Here is a 20,450-nt window from a genome sequence, read left to right as displayed (position 1 = left end):
TGTACTTGTTTGCTGAATAATGATTCTGCATTGGTTCCACAATGAAGTTTGAAATGGGTTTACACATTCGGTTCTGACCCTGCTGCCTAGCTTGGAGCCATTCAGTTTTGTATTAAATCAGTTCAAGATTTTTAAATGTAACCTTAAAATAGTTTAGTTAAATTGTAATGTCATGTCTGCCCATCGTAACCAGTCAGAATTGTGCCCCTTGTCTCTGCATCTATTTGAGTTGATCAATGGTTTCTCTCAGTTGTCTCCTAAAAGACATGAACTCCAAATTGTGTATTTGGAAGTTGAACTTCACTCAATTTACCTCAGTGTTGACTATATTTTACCTGGATTTTTAGGATTATCACCTGACAGACTTAGTGTTTAGTCTGTAGAGGCCTTCATTGTCTATAGCAATTTTAATTTTAATAGCTTGTTTATTTGGTTCATAAATATTGAGGTCCAGAAAACACAGCTTTGTGTTGTAGGAACAAAGTAAACTCTGGGAGGTCTGCTGCCTTCCGCTTGGCTCTGGCATGTGCTGCTCTAAGAAATTGTCCCCAAAACACTCTGAACTCATTTTCCAGGCTATCTTTGGTCAAATCTGATTGGCAATCTATATGTAGAATAATATCATCCATGATTATTGCTGTACCTTCCTCACAAACCCCCATTATTTCTTCCTGTATATTCTGTCCTACAGTGTGGTTACTATTAGGGGATCTATAAACCACTCCCACAAGTGACTTCCTGTCTTTACTATGTCTTATCTCAACCCAAACTGATTCTACATCTTGATCTTTAGAACAAAGGTCATCTCTATTTACTGTACGTATGCCACCCTTAATTAACAGAGCTACCTCTCCACCTTTTCCTAACTTCTTGTCCTTCTGAAATGTCATGTACCCTTGAATATACCGTGTGTCATCCAACAGCCATGACTCTGTAATGGCTATCAGGTCATGCATGTTTATTTCTATTTAAGCTGTAAATTCATTTGTTTTGTTACAAATAAAGAACAAGATGTAGGATCAATTTGGGTTGAGATAAGAAATAGTTAAGACGGGAAGTCACTTGCGGGAGTGGTTTATAGATCCCCTAATAGTAACCATACTGTAAGATGAGTATACAGGAAGAAATAGTGGGTGTTCGTGAGAAAGATATAGCAATAATCATGTTGTGTGGCACTACCACTGTGCTAAATGGGATAAATTTTGAACAGATCTAGCAAGTTAAAACTGGGTATCCATGAAGCGTTGTGGACCATCAGCAGCAGGATTGTACAATCTGTAACCTCGTGGCCTGGTTTATCCCCCCCACTCTACCATTACCATCAAGCCAGGGGATCAACCCTGGCTCAATGAGTTCAGGGGAGCATGCCTGGAGCAGCACCAGGCACACCTAAAAATGAGGTGTCAACCTGGTGAAGCTATAAAACAGGACTACTTGTGTGTCAAACAGCATAAGCAGCAAGTGATAGACAGAGCTAAGTGATTCCACAACCAACGGATCAGATCTAAGCTCTGAAGTCCTGCCACATCCAGTCATGAATGGTGGTGGACAATTAAACAACTCACTGGAGAAGGAGTCTCCACAAATGTTCCCATCCTCAATGATGGAGGAGCCCAGCACAGCAGTGAAAAAGATAAGACTGAAGCGTTTGCAACAACCTTCAGCCAGAAGTGCCAAGTGGATGAACTATCTCGGCCTCCTCCGGAGGTCCCCAGCATCACAACATGCCAGTCTTCAGTCAATTCAATTCAGTCCATATGATATCAAGAAATGGCTGAAGGCATTGGATACTGCAAAGGCTGTGGACCCTGACAATATTCCAGCAATAGTACTGAAGACTTGTGCTCCAGAACTTGCCACGCCCCTAGCCAAGCTGTGTCAGTACAGCTACAACACTGACATCTACCCGGCTATGTGTAAAAATGCCCAGGTATGTCCTGTACACAAAAAGCAGGACAAATCCAACCCAGCCAATTACTGACCCATCAGTCTACTTTCAATAATCAGTAAAGTAATGGAAGGGGTCATCAACAGTGCTGTCAAATGGCACTTGCTTAGCAATAACCTGCTCACTGATGCCCAGTTTGGGTTCCGCCAGGGCCACTCAGCTCCTGACCTCATTACAGCCTTGGTTCAAACATGGACAAAAGAGCTGAACTCCCGAGGTGAGGTGAGAGTGACTGCCCTTGACAGCAAGACAGCATTTGACTGAGTGTGGCATCAAGGAGCCCTAGCAAAACTGGAGCCAATGGGAATCGGGGGAAACTCTCTGCTGGTTGGAGTCACACCTAGCACAAAGGAAGATGGTTGTGGTTGTTGGAGGTCAGTCAACTCAACACCAGGACATCACTGCAGCAGTTCCTCAGGGTAGTGTCCTCAGCCCAACCATCTTCAGCTGCTTCATCAATGACCTTCCTTCCTTAAGGTCAGAAGTGGGGATGTTCACTGATGATTGCACAATGTTCAGTACCATTTGCGACTCCTCAGATACTGAAGCAGTCTATGTCCAAATGCAGCAAGATCTGGACAATATCCAGGCTTAGGCTGACAAGTGGCAAGTAACATTCGCACCACACAAGTGTCAGACAATGACCATCTCCAACAAGAGAGAATCCAACCATCACCCCTTGATGTTCAATGGCATTGCCATCACTATATCCCCACTATCAACATCCTGGGGGTTACCATTGACCAGAAACTGAACTGGACTAGACACATAAATACTGTGGCTACAAGAGCAGGTCAGAGGCTATGAATCCTGCAGCGAGTACTCACCTCCTGACTCCCCAAAGCCTGTCCACCATCTACAAGGCACAAGTCAAGAGTGTGATGGAATACTCCCCACTAGCCTGGATGAGTGCAGCTCCCACAACACTCAAGAAACTTGACATTGTCCAGGACAAAGCAGCATCTTTTTCATCCATACAGGTTGCAAAGGTTGAGGCTCTTCCACTTCTACCTTCTGGGTCCCTATTCCTGTCTCACTCTCAGTCTCACCCTCCTGTCCCTGACTAACTCAGAAGACCCTGTCCTAAGGGGTGTGACTGCCCCCTGGACACAGTGTTCAGGTTAATGTCCCCTGGCCTGATGTGTCAATGTCTGGACTGAGGTTGTGGTGAGTTCAGGAAGTGAGTGATGTTGGCAGGATCCAAACTGAGCATCAGTACAGCAGGTGAAATAAGAGTGTGCAGTGGAATGGGAGCCATGGAGTGGGCAGAGGTATGGGAGGTTAGCTCTGATAAAATCCATTCTCGGAATCTAATCAAATCCACTCGATCACACAGATGTTGCAGATCACTCGCCTTTATTTCCTATCAGGCTGCATTGACAAAAGAATTGAGCCCCTGTCACGGAGTCAGTGGGAAAGCTGATGCTATGTAATTCTTGCCATTTCCATACGTGGACTTGGTCCAGGTGTAGGTCTGAATTTTCATGGTGTTCCTGCCAAGCTTCACGGTACACCTGCCAGGAGCAGCAGAAGACAATAGTTGATCCTGATATCAACATCACCATCATCATCACCCAAGACTGCCTGGCCTGGCACAATTCCAATGTTTGCAAATCATACTAGTCTTGGAAATATAATGAACAGTGGGCAGGATAGTGATAGACTTCAAGAGGAAATAGGCAGGTAGAATGGGTGGAAATAAGGCAGATGAAATTTAATGCAGAGAAGTGTGAAGAGATTCATTTTGGGACGAAGAATGGAGAGGCAACTTAAAATAAAGGGTACAATTCAAAACAGGGTGCTGGGGCAGAGGGACCTTGGGGGTTTATGTGCATACGACTATATGAACATGGAGCAAGAGTAGGCCATTCAGCCCCTCAGCCTGCTCCGCCATTTAATAAGATAAATTGAATTTAATAAGATAAGCTGAATTGATAGTAACCTGAAATCTGCATCCATCCTACACCTGATAACTATCATCCCCTTGCTTACCAAGAATCTATCCACCTCTGCCTTAAAAATATTCAAAGACTCTGCTCCCATCGCCTTTTCAGAAAAAGAGTTCCAAAGACTCTCAACCCTCTGAGTGAAAAACTTTTGCCTCATCACCATTTTAAATGGGCGACCCCTTATTTTTAAACAGTAACCACTATTTCTAGACTCTCCCACAAGAGGAAACATCCTCCCCACATCCATCCTGTCAAGACCCCTCAGGATCTTATATGTTTCAATCAAGTCACCTCTTACTCTTCTGAACTCCAGCAGATACGAGCCTAGTCTGTCCAACCTTTCCTCATAAGGCAACCCATTCCTTCCAGGTATTCGTCTGGTAAACTTTCTCTGAACTGGTTCCAACACATTTACATCCTCCCTTAAATAAGGTGATCAATACTGTACACAGTACTCCAAATGTGGTCTCACTGGTGCTCTGTACAACTGAACCATAACCTCCCTACTTTTGTATTCAATTCCCCTCACAATAAATGATAACATTCTATTAGCTTTCTTAATTACTTGCTGTAATTTCTCATTACTTGCCTACTAGCCTTTTGTGATTCATGCACTAGGACACCCAGATCCCTCTGCACCTCAGAGCTTTGCAATCTCTCATCATTTAGATAATATGCTTCTCTTTTATTCTTCCTGCCAAAATGGACAATTTCACATTTTCCCACATTATAGTCCATTTGCCAGATCTTTACACACTCACTTCACCTATCCATATCTTTTTGTAGCCTCCTTACGTCCTCTTCACAATTTACTTTCCTACCTATCTTTGTGTCATCAGCAAACTTAGCAACTGTACCTTCAATCCCTTTATACAAGTCTTTTATATGAATTGTAAACAGTTGAGGTTCTAGCACTGATCTCTGCGGCATGCCACTCGTTACATCTTGCCAACCTGAAAAAGACCCATTTATGCCTACTCTCTGCTTCCTGTTAGCCAGCCAATCTTCTATCCATGCTAATATGTTACCCTCTACACCATGAGCTTTTATTTTCCGCAATAACCTTGGTTGCACTTTATCAAATGCCTTCTGGAAACATCCACTGGTTTCCCCTTTATCCACAGCACTGTTACTTCCTTAAAGAGCTCCAATAAACATGATTTCCTTTTCTCAAAACCGTGTTGACTCTGCCTGATGTCCTTCAGCTTATCCAAGTGCTCTGCTATAATCTTTAATAATAGCTTCTAACATTTTCCCTACAATAGATGTTAAGCTAACTGTCCTGTAGTTTCCCACTTTCTATCTCCCTCCCTTTTTGAATAATGGAGTTACATTTGCTATCTTCCAATCTAATGGGACCTTCCTTGAGCCTAGGGAGTTTTGGAAAATTAAAACCAATGCATCAAATATCTAGCTAGACATGTTTTTTAAGACCCTTGGATGAAGTCCATCAGGACACGGGCTCTTGTCCGCCCACAGCTCCAACAATTTACTCAGTACCACTTCTCTGTAATTTTCCTGACTTCCTCCCTCCCTTCCACTTCCTGCTTTATAGCTGCTTCTAGAATAAATTGTTGAAAGTGGCAGGACAGGTTGAGAAAGTTGTTCATAAGGCGTAGTGGATCCTGGGATTTATAAAGAAGGAAATTCTGGTGGACTTTTATAAAACACTGGATCAGCCTCAACTGGAGTATTGTGTCCAGTGCTGGGCCCCACACTTTAGGAAGGATGTGAAGCCATTAGAGAGGGTGCTGAATAGATTTATGAGCATGGTTCAAGAAATGAGAGACTTCAGTGATACAGATTGAAGAAACTCTGGTTATTTTCCTTAGAAGAGAAGTTTGAGAGGAGATTTGATCAAGGTATTCAAAATTATAAGGGGTCTGGACAGAGTAGATAGGGAGAAATTGTTTCTGTTGTTGGAAGAGTTGAGAACCAGGGGTCACTGATCTAAGGTGATTGGCAAAAGAACCAAATGTGACATGAAGAAAACATTTTTCATGCAGCGAGTGGTTAGGATCTGGAAGACACTCGGGGCATCCAAAAGGGAATTGCATAAACACCTGAAGGGAAAAAATTGCAGGGCTGTGGAGAAAGGGTTGGGGAGTAGTATTCAGTGAATTGCTCCTGCAGAGAGCTGCCATGGTCATGAAGGGCTAAATGGCCTCCTTCTTTGCTATGGACCATTCCATGATTCAATGCATTCCAGTTCAAAGTCCTGTGTAATTTTGAACACTTATTAAATCTCACCTTGACCTGGTGTCTTCTCATATGCACTGATTGAAAATATCTGGTCATACTCAAAGTTCTGACCAGGAATTGACCAATACTTACGGAGAATTTGGCTTTGCAATGAAGCAAAGAGTATAAATAGCAAAATCAAACTCTGGACTGGAGCCAATGAATTCTGAGCCCACTTGCTTGAAGTATCCATTCCAGTTAAACTGCAACGCCAGGACATCTGGATAGTCAGTCCACTGTGAAGACAGGACAAACCGTCAAACCATTGAGTCAATTGGAAAAGAACTGCAAAATCTGCTTCTGTACAAATTCTTCCAAATACGTCTAATGGCTCCTGTCACAACACTGTCTACTTCTTAACAGGGGAATCAGCTCCAGAGTTATTTCTGGTGTTTGACTCAAAATAATAAAATATACTGTCCCAGATGTTGCTCTTCATCAAATGCCGAGATGCAGGCACCAGTGACATCTCCAGGGAGTGTGAGGCTGGGCCATCTCTGTGATCTGAAGGCTGCACAAAGCACAGGGAAGAGGCCCTGGACTGAGACACCTGCCTTTATCTTGTGCAGAAAGGTTTCACATCTGAGTGACAAGAACACTGCTCATCAGAACAAGGAGACGTAGGCAGGGAGACATTCTTGGAAGTTTATTGACAATAATGAACAGTATTTACAAATGATTAAGACCCATGCCCAGGCTGTGGAACTAATTCTCCTTATTTGTCCTAACCCCGTCTTGTTGCTCCCCGGATATCCACAGCGGAGGTGGAGCAGCCTGCTGACTGCGACACCCTGTCTCTGATGACTTTGGCAGATGTCCTCTGGAGGGCCAAGATCTGGAAGACTCCGGCCTGCTTTCAGGGTCCTGCTGTGTGGCAGTGGCACCCTCCTCGGCCTGTGGAGCTGGAGCTGCTGAGGTGACAGGAAGAGGGGAGTCGATGGACTGGATACTCTCAGAGTCACTTGGTTGGATGGGCCCGGAATGTGCACCTGCTGATCCTGCTCCCTATGGGTGCTCATGGGCCCCTGGCTGACTGCTTGAGGGGAAGGGGTAGCCGGAGTGAGATTGAGCTGCCCAGCAACCCTCTCGCATACACACTGTTGAAGGCCAACTATGGCATCAACGATGGAGTTCAGCCCGTGCAGCAGTGCAGGACCAAGGTCTCCATGGCGGCTGCCATCCTACCCTTGTTGACCTTGGTGCGTTGGCATGCTGGCGCTATCACCTCAGGGTGAAGGTGGACAGAGTCCCCCATCGTGCCTTACAATCTGAGGAGTGCAGCGGACATCCCTTCCTGATGTTCCCGAGCTTGCCTTTGCAGCTCCAGCAACTGAGACATCACTGAGTCCAGAGGCTGATCATGTAACTCGGACTCAGCAATGTTTTGGCCTCCAGCAGTCCTCCGAGTGCTGGGGATATGGGAAGTCCCTGCTGCTGCCTGCTGTGGATCAGAAAGTGCGATGTGCATATGTAATACACCCTTTCAATGAGATCGCAATATTAGAAAAGGCAAAATGTAAGTACCGGGAAGCTATTGGCATTGCAAGAGGATTAAAGGGTCTGCCTTCACATCTCAAAAAAGCCTCTAATAAGGTTATGGATGATAAAGGACCAAAGGAAGTATATAAGAAGAACTCAGTAAATTTTAATTCAATTCTCCCAGATCATTTGTTAGATTCAGAAGTGCCAAATGTAGTCACCAGGTTGCGATCCTGGGGCTACCCTAAAGCTAGGTCCCACTGAGGTGTGTGTCTCTGCGCTGGTGGAGAGTGTGGGTGAATGCTGTGATTGGACTTCAGGGAGGGTATCTTCAGAATTCTCTTCAGAGGTTTCTTTGGTGCTTGATTGGAGGCCCTGGGTCATGGACTCTGTTGGCTGTTTGGCGACGGGCCTGAGAAAGCAAGAGGAGATAATTAGTGCCTGGCAGTGGCCTGTGTAAGAGGACACATCACTCACAGCATGGTTGTTTGATGGATGTTGCACTGCTGGATCCTCACTTGGTAGAGCAGCGCTGACCTCACCGTCAGCACAGGACCGGTCCCGGTCATCGCCGGCCAGCTGGATGGCTGTTTTCAAAGTCCGTGAGGACCTTGATTTCGGTCATTCTTCCACCGGTCTGTGACCTCTCCCTCTTGTTGTGTGCCAGCTTGTCCTGCATGAATAGAGATGGAGAGAGTGTAAGCAAGATGCCTGTCAGGCCAACTGATAAATGTGACTGGCCTGTGTGGGTGGTGAGTGGTGTCATGGACAGGATAAAGACAATAACGGTGTGTGTGAAAGAGTGAATGGTGATGTTCCTTGCACTGGCAGTGAGTGAGATCCCTGTGGATGTGTGATAGGTTTGTGAGTGTGTGAGTTGAGAGTGATGAAGAGTGACTTAGCCTGGTGGAATGGAGGAGATCATTCATCCTCTTGTGGCATTGGGTGGCTGTTCCTCTTCTGAAGGGTGTTGGCACTGGCCACCACTGCCGCTGCCTCCCTCCTAGCTGGATTGGTCATGTTGCTGCCCATCCTGCAGCCAGAGCTGGGGGTACAGGACATCCCGGTGGGCTTCCATGGCATCCAGCAGTCGTTCGAGGGACCATGGTTGAAGTGGGGGACTGTGGTCTGTTCTCCTTTGTTGGACACACCTTCTGTGCAGCAGTGGTGAGCTGGAAGCAATGAGCGTTGTGTTTGTGGCTGGACTTTAAACATGGCGCCTGGCGTGATGTGGTGGTGGGGTGATGGCCGGCCCACTCGCCATGGAAGCGGTGTATTTCCTGGGACTGCATAAATAATGAGGCGGGTTTGGGATGATACAGCGTGAAAACCCGCCATGACGGCCGGTAGGTAATACGTGGTTTTAACCACCCGCTACTGCACTTTGTGCAAATCTGGGAAAATTCTGCCCTTTAAACTTTAGAAATAAAGTAACTCTAAGAGGCTCCGCTGATGGATTTTATGTGGCTTAGATTACTTTGAGGAACTACAGCTCTCTACTTTAAATAACTGACCCTAATTAGGTTGTATGTATTATATCAGGTGAGACTATATCTGACCTATGATTGTTGGTGATTTTCTTATTATTTATTTTTTGGGGGGGGTTGGGGAGGGGTTTTTTTCTTTTTCCATTTTTCTTTTTCCTCCTACTTCTCTTTTCCTTTTTTTCTCTTTCTCTTCAAAATATAAGCGTATTGAATCACTGTCGTTCTGCGAGCTTTTTTTTGTACGGTTACTCATTATGACAGTTATTAATTTTTTTTCATTTTAAAAAATTAACGATAAAAAGAGTTTTAAAAAAGAAAAAAATTGAAACTGTCTAAATAAAAGATTATATAGAATCAGATGAAGAGATAGTATCAAACAGTTCTATTGCATTCCTGTCTAAAGTTGGTGGCGTAAGAAGTTGGGGATTCAATTAAATTAATCTAGTGACAAAATTGATCAACTGTCATGTATCAACAGGCCCAGTTCTGGCATGAGGTGATTGTCATTTTGGGGATAAAGTAAATGTTCGGAAGATCCCCTGAGGCAGATTTCCTAGAGAACACCTGCCAAAGAAGGAGTTCTTGAGGGTTATGCTTCAACAAAATGATCTCCTACATGAAGTTGTAGAGAGTCATTGTCTTAGTAAACTTATTTTAAAATTTACTATACCAGAGAGTTCTGCCTTTGCCTTAGTTGGTTAAAGTCTTGGCTGAACCAAAGAGAATTTATTAAACGGCAAGTTGGGGTGGCTGCAATCAATTAAGTTACAGATAACAAGATCAGATAACCAATAGTCCTATAGTGGTCTCACCAATGTCCTGTACAGTTGTAGCAAGACTTCCCTACTTTTATACACCATCCCCTTTGCAAAAAAGGCCTTTCTAATTACTTGCTGTACCTGCAATGCTATTTTTTTGTGATTCATCTACAAGGGCATCCTGATCCCTCAGCACCATTTTGCCTTCTCTCCCCAATTAAATAATACTCTGATTTGCTAACTGTCCTGTCAAAGTGGACAATCTCACATTTTCCCACACTATACTCCATCTGCCAATTCTTTGCCTCCTCACTTAACCAATCTATATCCCGATCTATATCCCGATCTAACCGATCTATATCTATATCTATATCCCGATCGAACCGATCTATATCCCGATCTAACCAATCTATATCCCCTCTCAGACTTTTTCTATCTTCCTTGCAACTTGATTCCCCATCTATCTGTGTATCATCAGCAAATTTGGCTGCAATACAGTCAGTCCCCTCCATCAAGTCATTGATATTGATTGTCAATAGTTGAGGTCCCAGCACTGATCCATGTGATACTCCACTAGTTACAGCTTGCCTACCTGAAAAAGAACCCTTTATCCCTACTCTCTGCTTCCTGTTAGCTAACCAATCCTTTATCAAAGCTAATACGTTACCCCTATACCATGTAATCTTATCCTGCTTAGTAACCTTTGATGTGACACCTTTATCAAATGCATTCTGGAAATCCAAGGACATCACATTCACAGACTTCCCCTCATCCACCTTGCTTATTACATCCTCAAAGAACTCTAATCGATTGTCAAACACAATTTCCCTTTTACAAAACCATGTTGACTCTGCCTGATTGTATTATGATTTTCTAAACGTCCTGCTACTACTTCCTTAATAATGGATTCTAGCATTTTCCCAATGACAGATGTTAGGCTAACTGGCCTATAGTTTCCAGCTTCTGTCTCCGTCCTTTCTTGAACAGAGGTGTTAAATTTGCAGTTTCCGAATCCACTGTGACCTTTCTAGAATTTAGGGAATTTTAGAAGATTACAACCAGTGTATTCACGATCTCTCCAGCCACTCCTTTTAAGACTCTAGAATGCAGGCTGCCTGGTCCAGGGGTCTTGGCAGCCTTTAGTCCCATTGGTTTTCCGAGTAGTTTTTCCTCTTGTGATTGTGATTGTTTTAAGTTCCTCCCTCCCTTTTGCTTCTTGATTTTCTACTATTATTGGGATATTTTTGTGCTTCCTGTGTGAAATCAGACACAAAATACTTGTTCAAAGCCTCTGCCATTTCCTCATTTCCCATTATTCATTCCCTCTAAGCGACAAATGTTCACCTTAGCTATTCTTTCCCTTTTTATACACTTGTCGAAGTTTTTACTGCCTGTCTTTCTATTTCTTGCTCATTTTCTCTCATACTCTAATTCCTCCCTCTTTATTTATTTTTTTTAGTCATCCTTTGCTGGTTTTGAAAATTTTCCCAATTTTCTTTCTGAGCTATCAATAATCTTTGCCACATTGTATATCATTTATTTTAATTTGATACCATCCTTAACTTCCTTAGTTGCCAAGGATGGTATATCCCTCTCATAGTGTCTTTCTTTCTCAATGGAATATACCTTTGTTGAGAGTTATGAATAATCTCTTTAAATGTTTGTTACAGCTTCTCTATCATCCAACCTTTTAACATATTTTCCTAGTTCACCTTGGCCAACTCCATCTTTATACCCTTACAATTGCATTTTAAATTTCAGTCCGACATTTCTCACCCTCAAACCGAATACAAAATTCTATTGTGTTATGAGCATTCTTGCCTAGAATATCCTTTTACTATGAGGTCCTTAATGAATCCTGTCTCATTACACATTACCAGGTCTGGTTGGTTTCAGAATGTATTGTTCTAGGTAGACATCCCAATGCAATCTGAGCTTTCCCTCCACACTACCTTTGTTTTGTCCATCTATATGAAGATTAAAGTCCCCCATCTCTGATTATTGCCAAACCTATCTTACAACCCTCCATTATTTCTTTATTAACACTGTGCCTTACAGAATAGATACTGGCTGGGGGCCTATTAACTACTTCCACTTCCACCAGTGACTTTTTCCTTTGCTATTTCTTATCTTCACCCAAACTGATTCTACATCTCGATCCTCTGAACCAAAATAATTTTTCACTATTGTATTGATCTCATCCTTTCTTAACAGAGCTACCCCACATCCTTTTCCTTTCCTCCTGTCCTTGCATAATTTTAAATACCTTTGAATATTCAGGTCCCAGCCTTGGTTACCTTGTAACCACATCTCTGTCATGACTATCATATCATATTCATTTATCTCTGATTGTGCTATCAATTCACCCATCGTGTTGTGAATGCTGCTTACATTCAGAGAAGGAGATTTTGATTCTGTCTTTTTACAATATTCCCCCTCTCTGACCTTATTTGCTTGTGCATTGTTTTGTTTTTGCACTCTGTCCCTTTGTGTCACACTCTGGTTATCATTACCCACATCGCCACCCTGCACCATTGCCTTTTTAGTCAGGAGGGCTAAAAGGGGTCATGAAAAGTCATTGGAAACCAGGATTAAGGACAATCCCAACCCCTTTTTCACATATGTAAAAAGCAGGATGGTAGCCAGGGAAAGGGTAGGCCCACTCAGGGTGGGAATCTGTGTGTGGAGCCAGATGAAATGGGAGAGATACTAAATGAGTACTTCTCATCAGTATTCACCAAAGAGTAGGACTTAGCGGTCGATTTGTCTAGGGAAGAGTGTGTAGATAGCCTGGATCATGTTGAGATCAAAAAAGAGGAGGTGTTAGGCATCTTGAAGAATATTAAGGTGGATAAGTCACCAGGGCCAGGTGGGATCTACCCCAGAGTACTGAGGGAGGCAAGGGAGGAGATTGCTGGGGCCTTGACAGAAATCTTTGTATCCTCACTGGCTACGGGTGAGGTCCCAGAGGACTGGAGAATGGCCAATGTTGTTCCATTGTTTAAGAAGAGTAGCAGGGATAATCCAGGAAATTACAGGCTGGTGAGCCTTATGTCAGCGGTAGGGAAATTATTGGAGAAGATTCTTCGTGACAGGATTTACTACCATCTGGAAGCAAATGGGCGTATTAGTGAGAGGCAGCATGGTTTTGTAAAGGGGAGGTCGTGTTTCACTAACTTGATTGAGTTTTTCGAGGAAGTGACAAAGATGATCGACGATGGAAGGGCAGTGGATGTTATCTACATGGATTTCAGTAAGGCCTTTGACAAGGTCCCTCATGGCAGACTGGTACAGAAGGTAAAGTTGCACAGGATCAGAGGTGAGCTGGCAAGATGGATACAGAATTGGCTTGGTCATAGAAGACAGGGGTAGCAGTGGAAGGGTGCTTTTCTGAATGGAGAGCTGTGACTAGTGGAGTTCCGCAGGGATCAGTGCTGGGACCTTTGCTGTTTGTAGTATATGTAAATGATTTGGAGGAAAATGTAACTGGGCTAATTAGTAAGTTTGCAGATGACACTAAGGTTGGAGGAGTTGCAGATGGTGAAGAGGATTGTCAAAGGATACAACGGGATATAGATGGGCGGAGAAATGGCAGATGGAGTTTAATCTGGACAAATGTGAGGTAATGCATTTTGGAAGGTCTAATACAGGTAGGAATTATACAGTAAATGGCAGAACCCTTAAGTGCATTGATGGGCAGAGGGATATGGGTGTACAGGTCCACAGGTCACTGAAAGTGGCAATGAAGGTGGATAAGGTAGTAAGGAAGGCATATGGCATGCTTGCCTTCATTGGCAGGGGTATTGAGTATAAAAGCTGGGAAGTCATGCTGCAGCTGTATAGAACCTTGGTTAGACCACACTTGGAATATTGCATGCAATTCTGGTCGCCACATTACCAGAATGATACGGAGGTGTTGGAGAGGGTGCAGAGGAGGTTTACCAGGATGCTGCCTCGTCTGGAGGTTATTAGCTATGAGGAGAGGTTGGAGAAACTTGGATTGTTCTCACTAGAGCGCCGGAGATTGAGGGGCGACTTGATAGAAGTTTACAAAATTATGAGTGGCATGGACAGAGTAGATAATGAGAAGCTTTTTCCCCAGGGTGGAATAGTCAATTACTAGGGGACATAGATTTAAGGTGAGAGGAAAAAACTATAGAGGAGATGTGCGGGGCAAGTTTTTTACGCAGAGGGTAGTGAGTGTCTGGAATTCGCTGCCAGAGGAGGTGGTGGAAGCAGGTACGATAGTGGTGTTTAAGAGGCAACTTGACAAATACATGAATAGGATGGGAATAGAGAGATACGGACCCCGGAAGTGCAAAATGTTTTAGTTTGACAGGCAATATGATTGGCGCAGGCTTGGAGGACCGAAGGGCCTGTTCCTGTGCTGTACTTTTCTTTGTTCTTTGTTCTTTTCCTTTCTCGCTAACTTCCCACATTTCCCCTCATGTGAACCCTCCTCCCCGCCATTTAGTTTAAAACTCCCTCGACAGCCATAGCTATGCGATTCATCAGGACACTGGTGCCAACATGGTTCAGGTGTGGACCATCCCAATAGTACAGCTCCCTCTTTCCCCAGTACTGGTACTAGTGCCCCATGAATTGAAACCCATTCCTCTCATACCGATCTTTGAGCGAAGCATTCAACTCTCTGATCTTATTAACACTATGCCAGTTTGCTTGTGGCTCAGGTAGTAATCCAGAGATTTTTACTTCTGTGGTTCTGCTTTTCAACTTTGACCCTAGCTGCTCATACTCCCTCAGCAGAACCTATTTCTTAGTCCTATCTATGTCGTTGGGATCCACAAGGCCCACAGCAACTGGATCCTTCCCCTCCCACTCCAACTTCCTCTCCAGCCCCAAGGGGATGTGCTTAACCCTGGCACTGGGGAAGCAAAATGGTTCAGGGTTTACGCTCTTGGCTGCATAAAACGTACCGGAATTATACTGTCCTGTACTATAACTACATTCCTTTTTACACCCATTGAATCACTGTGCTATGGTCAGCTTGCTCATCCTCCCTGTAGTCCCTGCTCTCGTGCACACAGGTTTCAAGAACATCAAATCTGTTGGACAATGTCAGGGGCTGAGGCTCCTCCATTGCTACCTTCTGGGTGCCCATACTTGCATCACTTGCAGTCACATCCATCTGTCCCTGATCACGGACCAAACCTGAAGTACTTAGCCTAAAAGATGTGACTGCCTCCAAGAACAAAGTGTCCCTGCTTCATTGTAATATCCAAAGCTCAGGGTCCAGCTCATCAACTCCTCAAACTGCAGGTGTTTCCTGCAGATGTGGTTCCCGTGCATCACATGGTGTCCACCAGCTCCCACATGTTACAGCTGCAACACATCATCATTTTGTTTAACTAATTATGTTTCAAGTTTATAAATATCACTCAAGGATTATCTATGGTTATATTTTGGAATTTTACTAGTTACACTATAAATTTAATGCAATACTTATATCTCCCCAATACCAGTTTAAACTACTGTCCCAATTTAGAGTGGGGAAAGAAAACTTAAAACTCACCAACAATCACCTACCTGCTCACCTAATCAATGCTTCCGGGCTTCACCTGTCAGGTCTCTGGTTCCCTCTCTTGAACCAATTCTTTTTTTGTAAAAGAACAAAACAGTACTTCCTTCCTCACTGCATTGAATTTCATGACTTACCAAATTCCCAGAATTAAGCACTCAGACTCTCTGCACCTTTGTGTAGAGAACATGAGGTTAGGCCATTCCCCTTTCGCGTTACCCCGGGGAGTCCCCACAGACCAGGCTCTGTAACTGGCCGGTCCTGGGCAGGAGGATGAAAAGTGTATTAACCACATGTCACCTCTGTTTCCAGTCAGTGTGATGGAAGGCACCCGTTTTCAGGACTTTGGTAAGAAGCTGGGGTTAAATCTCCAAACTGTCTTCCCCCCCCCCATTTCCTGATCTATCATCCTATCAGTGAGGGGGATGGGCTATGCCTAGGCCACACAAATGACACAGTCCACAAACCATGGGCACTCTGACATAGGCCCAAGGTGCAGTGCATTTTGACCACATGGTCCCAGTTAAAAGCACAGGCCGATGAATATCAGAACTCATTTTTCCATCCTTCATGAGGTGGTGGAGGGATTAGTGCCACAACTTAAACAGGCTCCGCCCAATAGGCTGGGTTTCAGACCTTCTCCCTTTCATATGAGAAAGCCTCACCTTCCCCTGAGAAAACCACATGACTGATTCGACCAATTGGATTCTTGGGATTTGAGCTTTGGCTCTAAAAAGCTGAAGGTATGGCTGCCAATAGTGGAGCAGGGGGCCGGTTGGGGGGTGGTGGGGGAACGGTGGGGTGGTGGGGGGGTGGGGGGATAGGGGGGTGGAGGGGGCGGTGGGGTGGCGGGGGGGGTGGAGGTGGGGGGATGTGGGGGGGTGGGGCGCGGGGAGGTGGGGGGGTGGGAGGCTGGGGGGTGGGGTGTGGTGTGGGGGGCAGGGGGTGGTGGGGGCGTTGGAGAGAGGTGGGGGGGTTGGTGGTGGGGTGGAGTGACGTGGGGGGGCAGGGGGTGGTGGGGGGGGTTGGTGGGGGTTGGTGGGGAGGTTGGGGGGGGGGAGCGGAAATATGGAAGGTGCCAGAATTGGAGGAGCACAGGAATCTTGGAGACTGGTCGGGCTGCCAAACAGCCAATAAGAGGAATTGAAAAGGTTAGTAAATGGGCTGTGGAGCTGGAGCTGAGTGTTGTGAGTATACACACAGGGGCAGTTAAGGGAGAGGAGGGGATGTGGGGATGAGAGAGCAATGTGAAGATGGTGGATTGTGGTAAAATGGTGTTACATCTCAGTCTTTGTCACTGTCTCTACCAGACACTTACCGGTCCATTGTAGTTGTAACTGTAATAATTCAACTCGCCATTCTTTTCTGCCAGGTAGAAATGGATCCAGCTGTGGAATCCAGACACTTTCCCTTTCTTCACTTCACCTGTTTAGAGTAAATTAATCCCAGGATTAGCTATAGCAACAGAACTCAAACCAACCAATCAGCAGCTGGTCAGTCGTGAGTGATGGAGGATGTGGGAAGCCCTGAGGGTTCAGAGAGTGAGTGTGAGGTTGGAGCAGAAATCCTTGCTGTCTTTACAAATTTACATTTCAGCCCTGACAATCAGTCACATTACAAAGAAAATCAATGAACTCTCAGAAGTTTAAATATGAGCCTGACTAACTTTAGTAGCCAGTCAGGAGTCTTGTCTTTGCCAGGTGAAGGAGTGTAGGAATATACAATTTATACTGTATTCGCTGCTTATGGGTGGCTGCTTTGCAGGACTCCTCTTCAGTCCACAAGTGTAGCCCTGAGCTTCCAATCACTTGTAATTTGAATTCTCTGCTCCACTCCCACTCTGACCTCTCTGTCCTTCGTCCCCTGCACTGTTCCAACAAAGCTCAACAGAAGCTGAAGATGGAGCACCTTAAAGCCTTCAGGACTCAACACTGGGTCCAATAATTCACATCATAACTTCTACACAATTTTTTTGGGGGGTAGAAGATGCTGGTAACGATTCTGCTGTTGCCATTTATACCTCCCCGGACCCATTATCTGTGTCTTTACCTGTCCCATTACCATCTCCTTTTCTTTTCTCTATCGTCTCTTTTGTTATTTAATCATTCCTGTTTTCTATTGCATCAGAGAACTTCCCTTTCGTTCTTTCCTCTCCCCCACTTTCCCTTTCCCTGGATTTGCTTCGAACCTGTTACATCTCCAATTTTTCCCAAATCTGATGAAAGGTCATTGACCTGAAATGTTAGCTCTGTTTCCCTCTTTACAGATACTGCCAGACCTTCCCAGTATTTGGAGCACTTTCTGTTTTCTGTATGTACCATCTTCTTGTTTCATACAATACTGTAGAGCAGTTTTATAAAACATAATCAGTCAATGTAAATGCAGTCATTGATAGGTGACTAGCAGGAAGAGAAGCCATTGCAGGAGATTTGCTGATTGTGACTCTCTAATTGGAGTGTCAGTTAGAGACACTCTAGGGTAGGAGGGGAATTTGAAAGAGATACAATGTGCTTGATACCTGTGAGAATAAGAAGCAAGGCTGTGGAGGACAACATTGATCAGGACACTGGAGGGCAGGAGGAGCAGAATCAATGATTTAACAATTAAGAGAAATTTTCTTTTTTATTCTTTCCTAGGATGTGGGTGTCGCTGCTTGGGCCAGCATTTATTACCCATCCCTAACTGTCCTCAAGAAGATGGTGGTGAGCTGCCTTCTTGAACTGCTGCAGTCTATGTGGTGCAGGTACACCAACTGTGCTGTTAGGGAGGGAGTTCCAGGATTTTGACCCAGCAACATTGAAGGAACGGTGATATATTTCCAAGTTAGGATGGTGAGTGGCTTGGAGGGGAGCTTCCAAGTGATGGTGTTCCCATGTGTTTGCTGCCCTTGTAGAGGTCGTGGGTTTGGAAGGTACTGTCTAAGGAGCCTTGGTCAGTTGCTGCAGCGCATCTTGTAGATGGTACACACTGCTGCCACTGTGTGTTGGTAATGGAGGGAATGAATGTTTGTGGATGTGGTGCCAATCAAGCGGGCTGCTTTGTCCTGGATGGTGTCAAGCTTCTTGAGTGTTGTGGGAGCTGCACTCATCTAGGCAAATGGGGAGTATTCCATCACACTCCTGACTTGTGCCTTTTAGATGGTGCTCAGGCTTTGGGGAGCCAGGAGGTGAGTTACTCACTGCAGAATTCCCAGCTTTCTATGTGTTCTTGTAGCCACAGTATTAATATAGCTGGTCCAGTTCAGTCTCTGGGTAACCCCCAGGATGTTGATAATGGGGGATTCTGCGATGGTAATGCCATTGAATGTCAAGTGGAGATGGTTAGATTCTCTCTTGTTGGAGATGGAATAGATTACATGTTCTGTAGTCACAATCGAGAGCCTGAGTGTTTTGTCTGTGTGTTGCCAGAGTAAGTAATGTCTCAGTGTGCTGGAAAGGATCCTGGAAAGGAAGAGAAAGATTTGGCTATCATGGTCCATGTTGGTGCAAATGACATAGGCAAAAACAAGGAGGAGAATTTGCTGAGGAAGTATTAGCTAAATTAAAAGGCAGGACTTCAAAGCTTATAATCACAGGGTTATTCCTGTAGTATGTATGGGACACTGGCACCAGTATTGGGATATGAGAGAACTGTAGGGTACTTCCCATATCCTGGATAGCCATTTGTGCAGGAATTGTCCTCAGTTGCAGTCGCTTGATTTCCAGGTTTCGGAACTTGAGCAGCAGCTGGAGTCACAGCTGAGCATCAGTGGGACTGAGGGCTACATGGGCAGCACATTTATAGACGTGGTCACCCTGCAGCTTAAGAGTATGCAGGGAGAGAAGTGACCACCAAACAATCAAGAAGAAACTGGCAGGTCATTCAGGATCCCCTAAGTGCATCCCACTCCCCAACCAGCATTCAGTTCTGAATAGTGATGAGAGTGATAGTTCATCTGGGGGGTGCAGCCAGAGCCAAGTCCATGGCACCACGGGCAGCCCAGCTGCACAGTGGGGTACAAGGAAGACTGGAAGAGCAATAGTGATGGAGGTTTGATATTACTGGAATAGGAAGGTGTTTCTGTAGGCACAGGCATGAATCCAGGATGGTGTGTTATCTTCCTAGAGCCAATGAGAGCTTATTGATGGAGTGTGACAGTGAGAGTGCGGTAGTGAGAGTTTATTAGTGGAGTGTGACAGTGAGAGTGCAGTAGTGAGAGTTTATTGGTGGAGTGTGACAGTGAGAGTGGGGTAGTGAGAGCTTATTGGTGGAGTGTGACAGTGAGAGTGGGGTAGTGAGAGTTTATTGGTGGAGTGTGACAGTGAGTGGGGTAGTGAGAGTTTATTGGTGGAGTGTGACATTGAGATTGCTGTAGTGAGAGTTTATTGGTGGAGTGTGACAGTGAGAGTGGGGTAGTGAGAGTTTATTGGTGGAGTGTGATAGTGAGAGTGGGTAGTGAGAGTTTATTGGTGGAGTGTGACAGTGAGAGTGCGGTAGTGAGAGTTTATTGGTGGAGTGTGACATTGAGATTGCGGTAGTGAGAGTTTATTGGTGGAGTGTGACAGTGAGAGTGCGGTAGTGAGAGTTTCTTGGTGAATGTGTGTCAGTGAAACTAATGGCGAGAGTTTGATGGTCAGTGTGTGATGGTGAGCCCATCATAAAGAGACTGTCAGTGAGATTTTGATGATGAACCAGTGAAAGGGGAAACTAATGGTGAGTGTGTGATGGTGACTCTAATGGTGAAAGCCACCATTACAAGGTTCAGGGATGTTACAGCATTGACCCAGTTAATACACACATTTAGGGGTGTGGTGGGGATTTCTGATCGCGGGTGCTGCTAATTCCCTTGCGCAATGTCTGTGAGTTTGGTCAGACTTTTCAAAACCATTACATGCCTGAAAAGACATGCTCGAAGCCACTGGAATCGAGGATGTTGCTGGATCTGGAGTATAGACCGAACCACATCTCCTTCAGGTCCTCCTCAAACTCACTGATGGACTTGTACATCCCTGTGAACAGGAACAAGACATATGAAATACAAACCACTAAAGATTTCCAAAAGACAAAGAC

The 20,450-nt window shown here is 44.8% G+C and overlaps 1 protein-coding gene across 1 annotated transcript in view; it reads right to left on the bottom strand.

The window, feature by feature from the left end:
- Positions 1-3,347: 3,347 nt before the first annotated feature.
- The window catches only part of endou (endonuclease, polyU-specific), a 56,361-nt gene continuing 39,258 nt past the window's right edge, over positions 3,348-20,450 (bottom strand). Inside the window, exons 6-9 of the mRNA XM_078557102.1 lie at positions 20,276-20,389; positions 16,720-16,826; positions 6,232-6,374; positions 3,348-3,462 (exon numbers count right to left, since the gene is read on the bottom strand). Of these exons, the coding sequence (XP_078413228.1) occupies positions 3,348-3,462; positions 6,232-6,374; positions 16,720-16,826; positions 20,276-20,389 (479 nt within the window). The remainder of the gene's footprint in view (positions 3,463-6,231; positions 6,375-16,719; positions 16,827-20,275; positions 20,390-20,450) is intronic.

Source organism: Cetorhinus maximus, chromosome 2 (assembly GCF_964194155.1).
Source record: "Cetorhinus maximus chromosome 2, sCetMax3.hap1.1, whole genome shotgun sequence".
Classification (NCBI taxonomy): Eukaryota; Metazoa; Chordata; class Chondrichthyes; order Lamniformes; family Cetorhinidae; genus Cetorhinus; species Cetorhinus maximus.
This window is presented reverse-complemented; position numbering and strand designations above follow the sequence as displayed.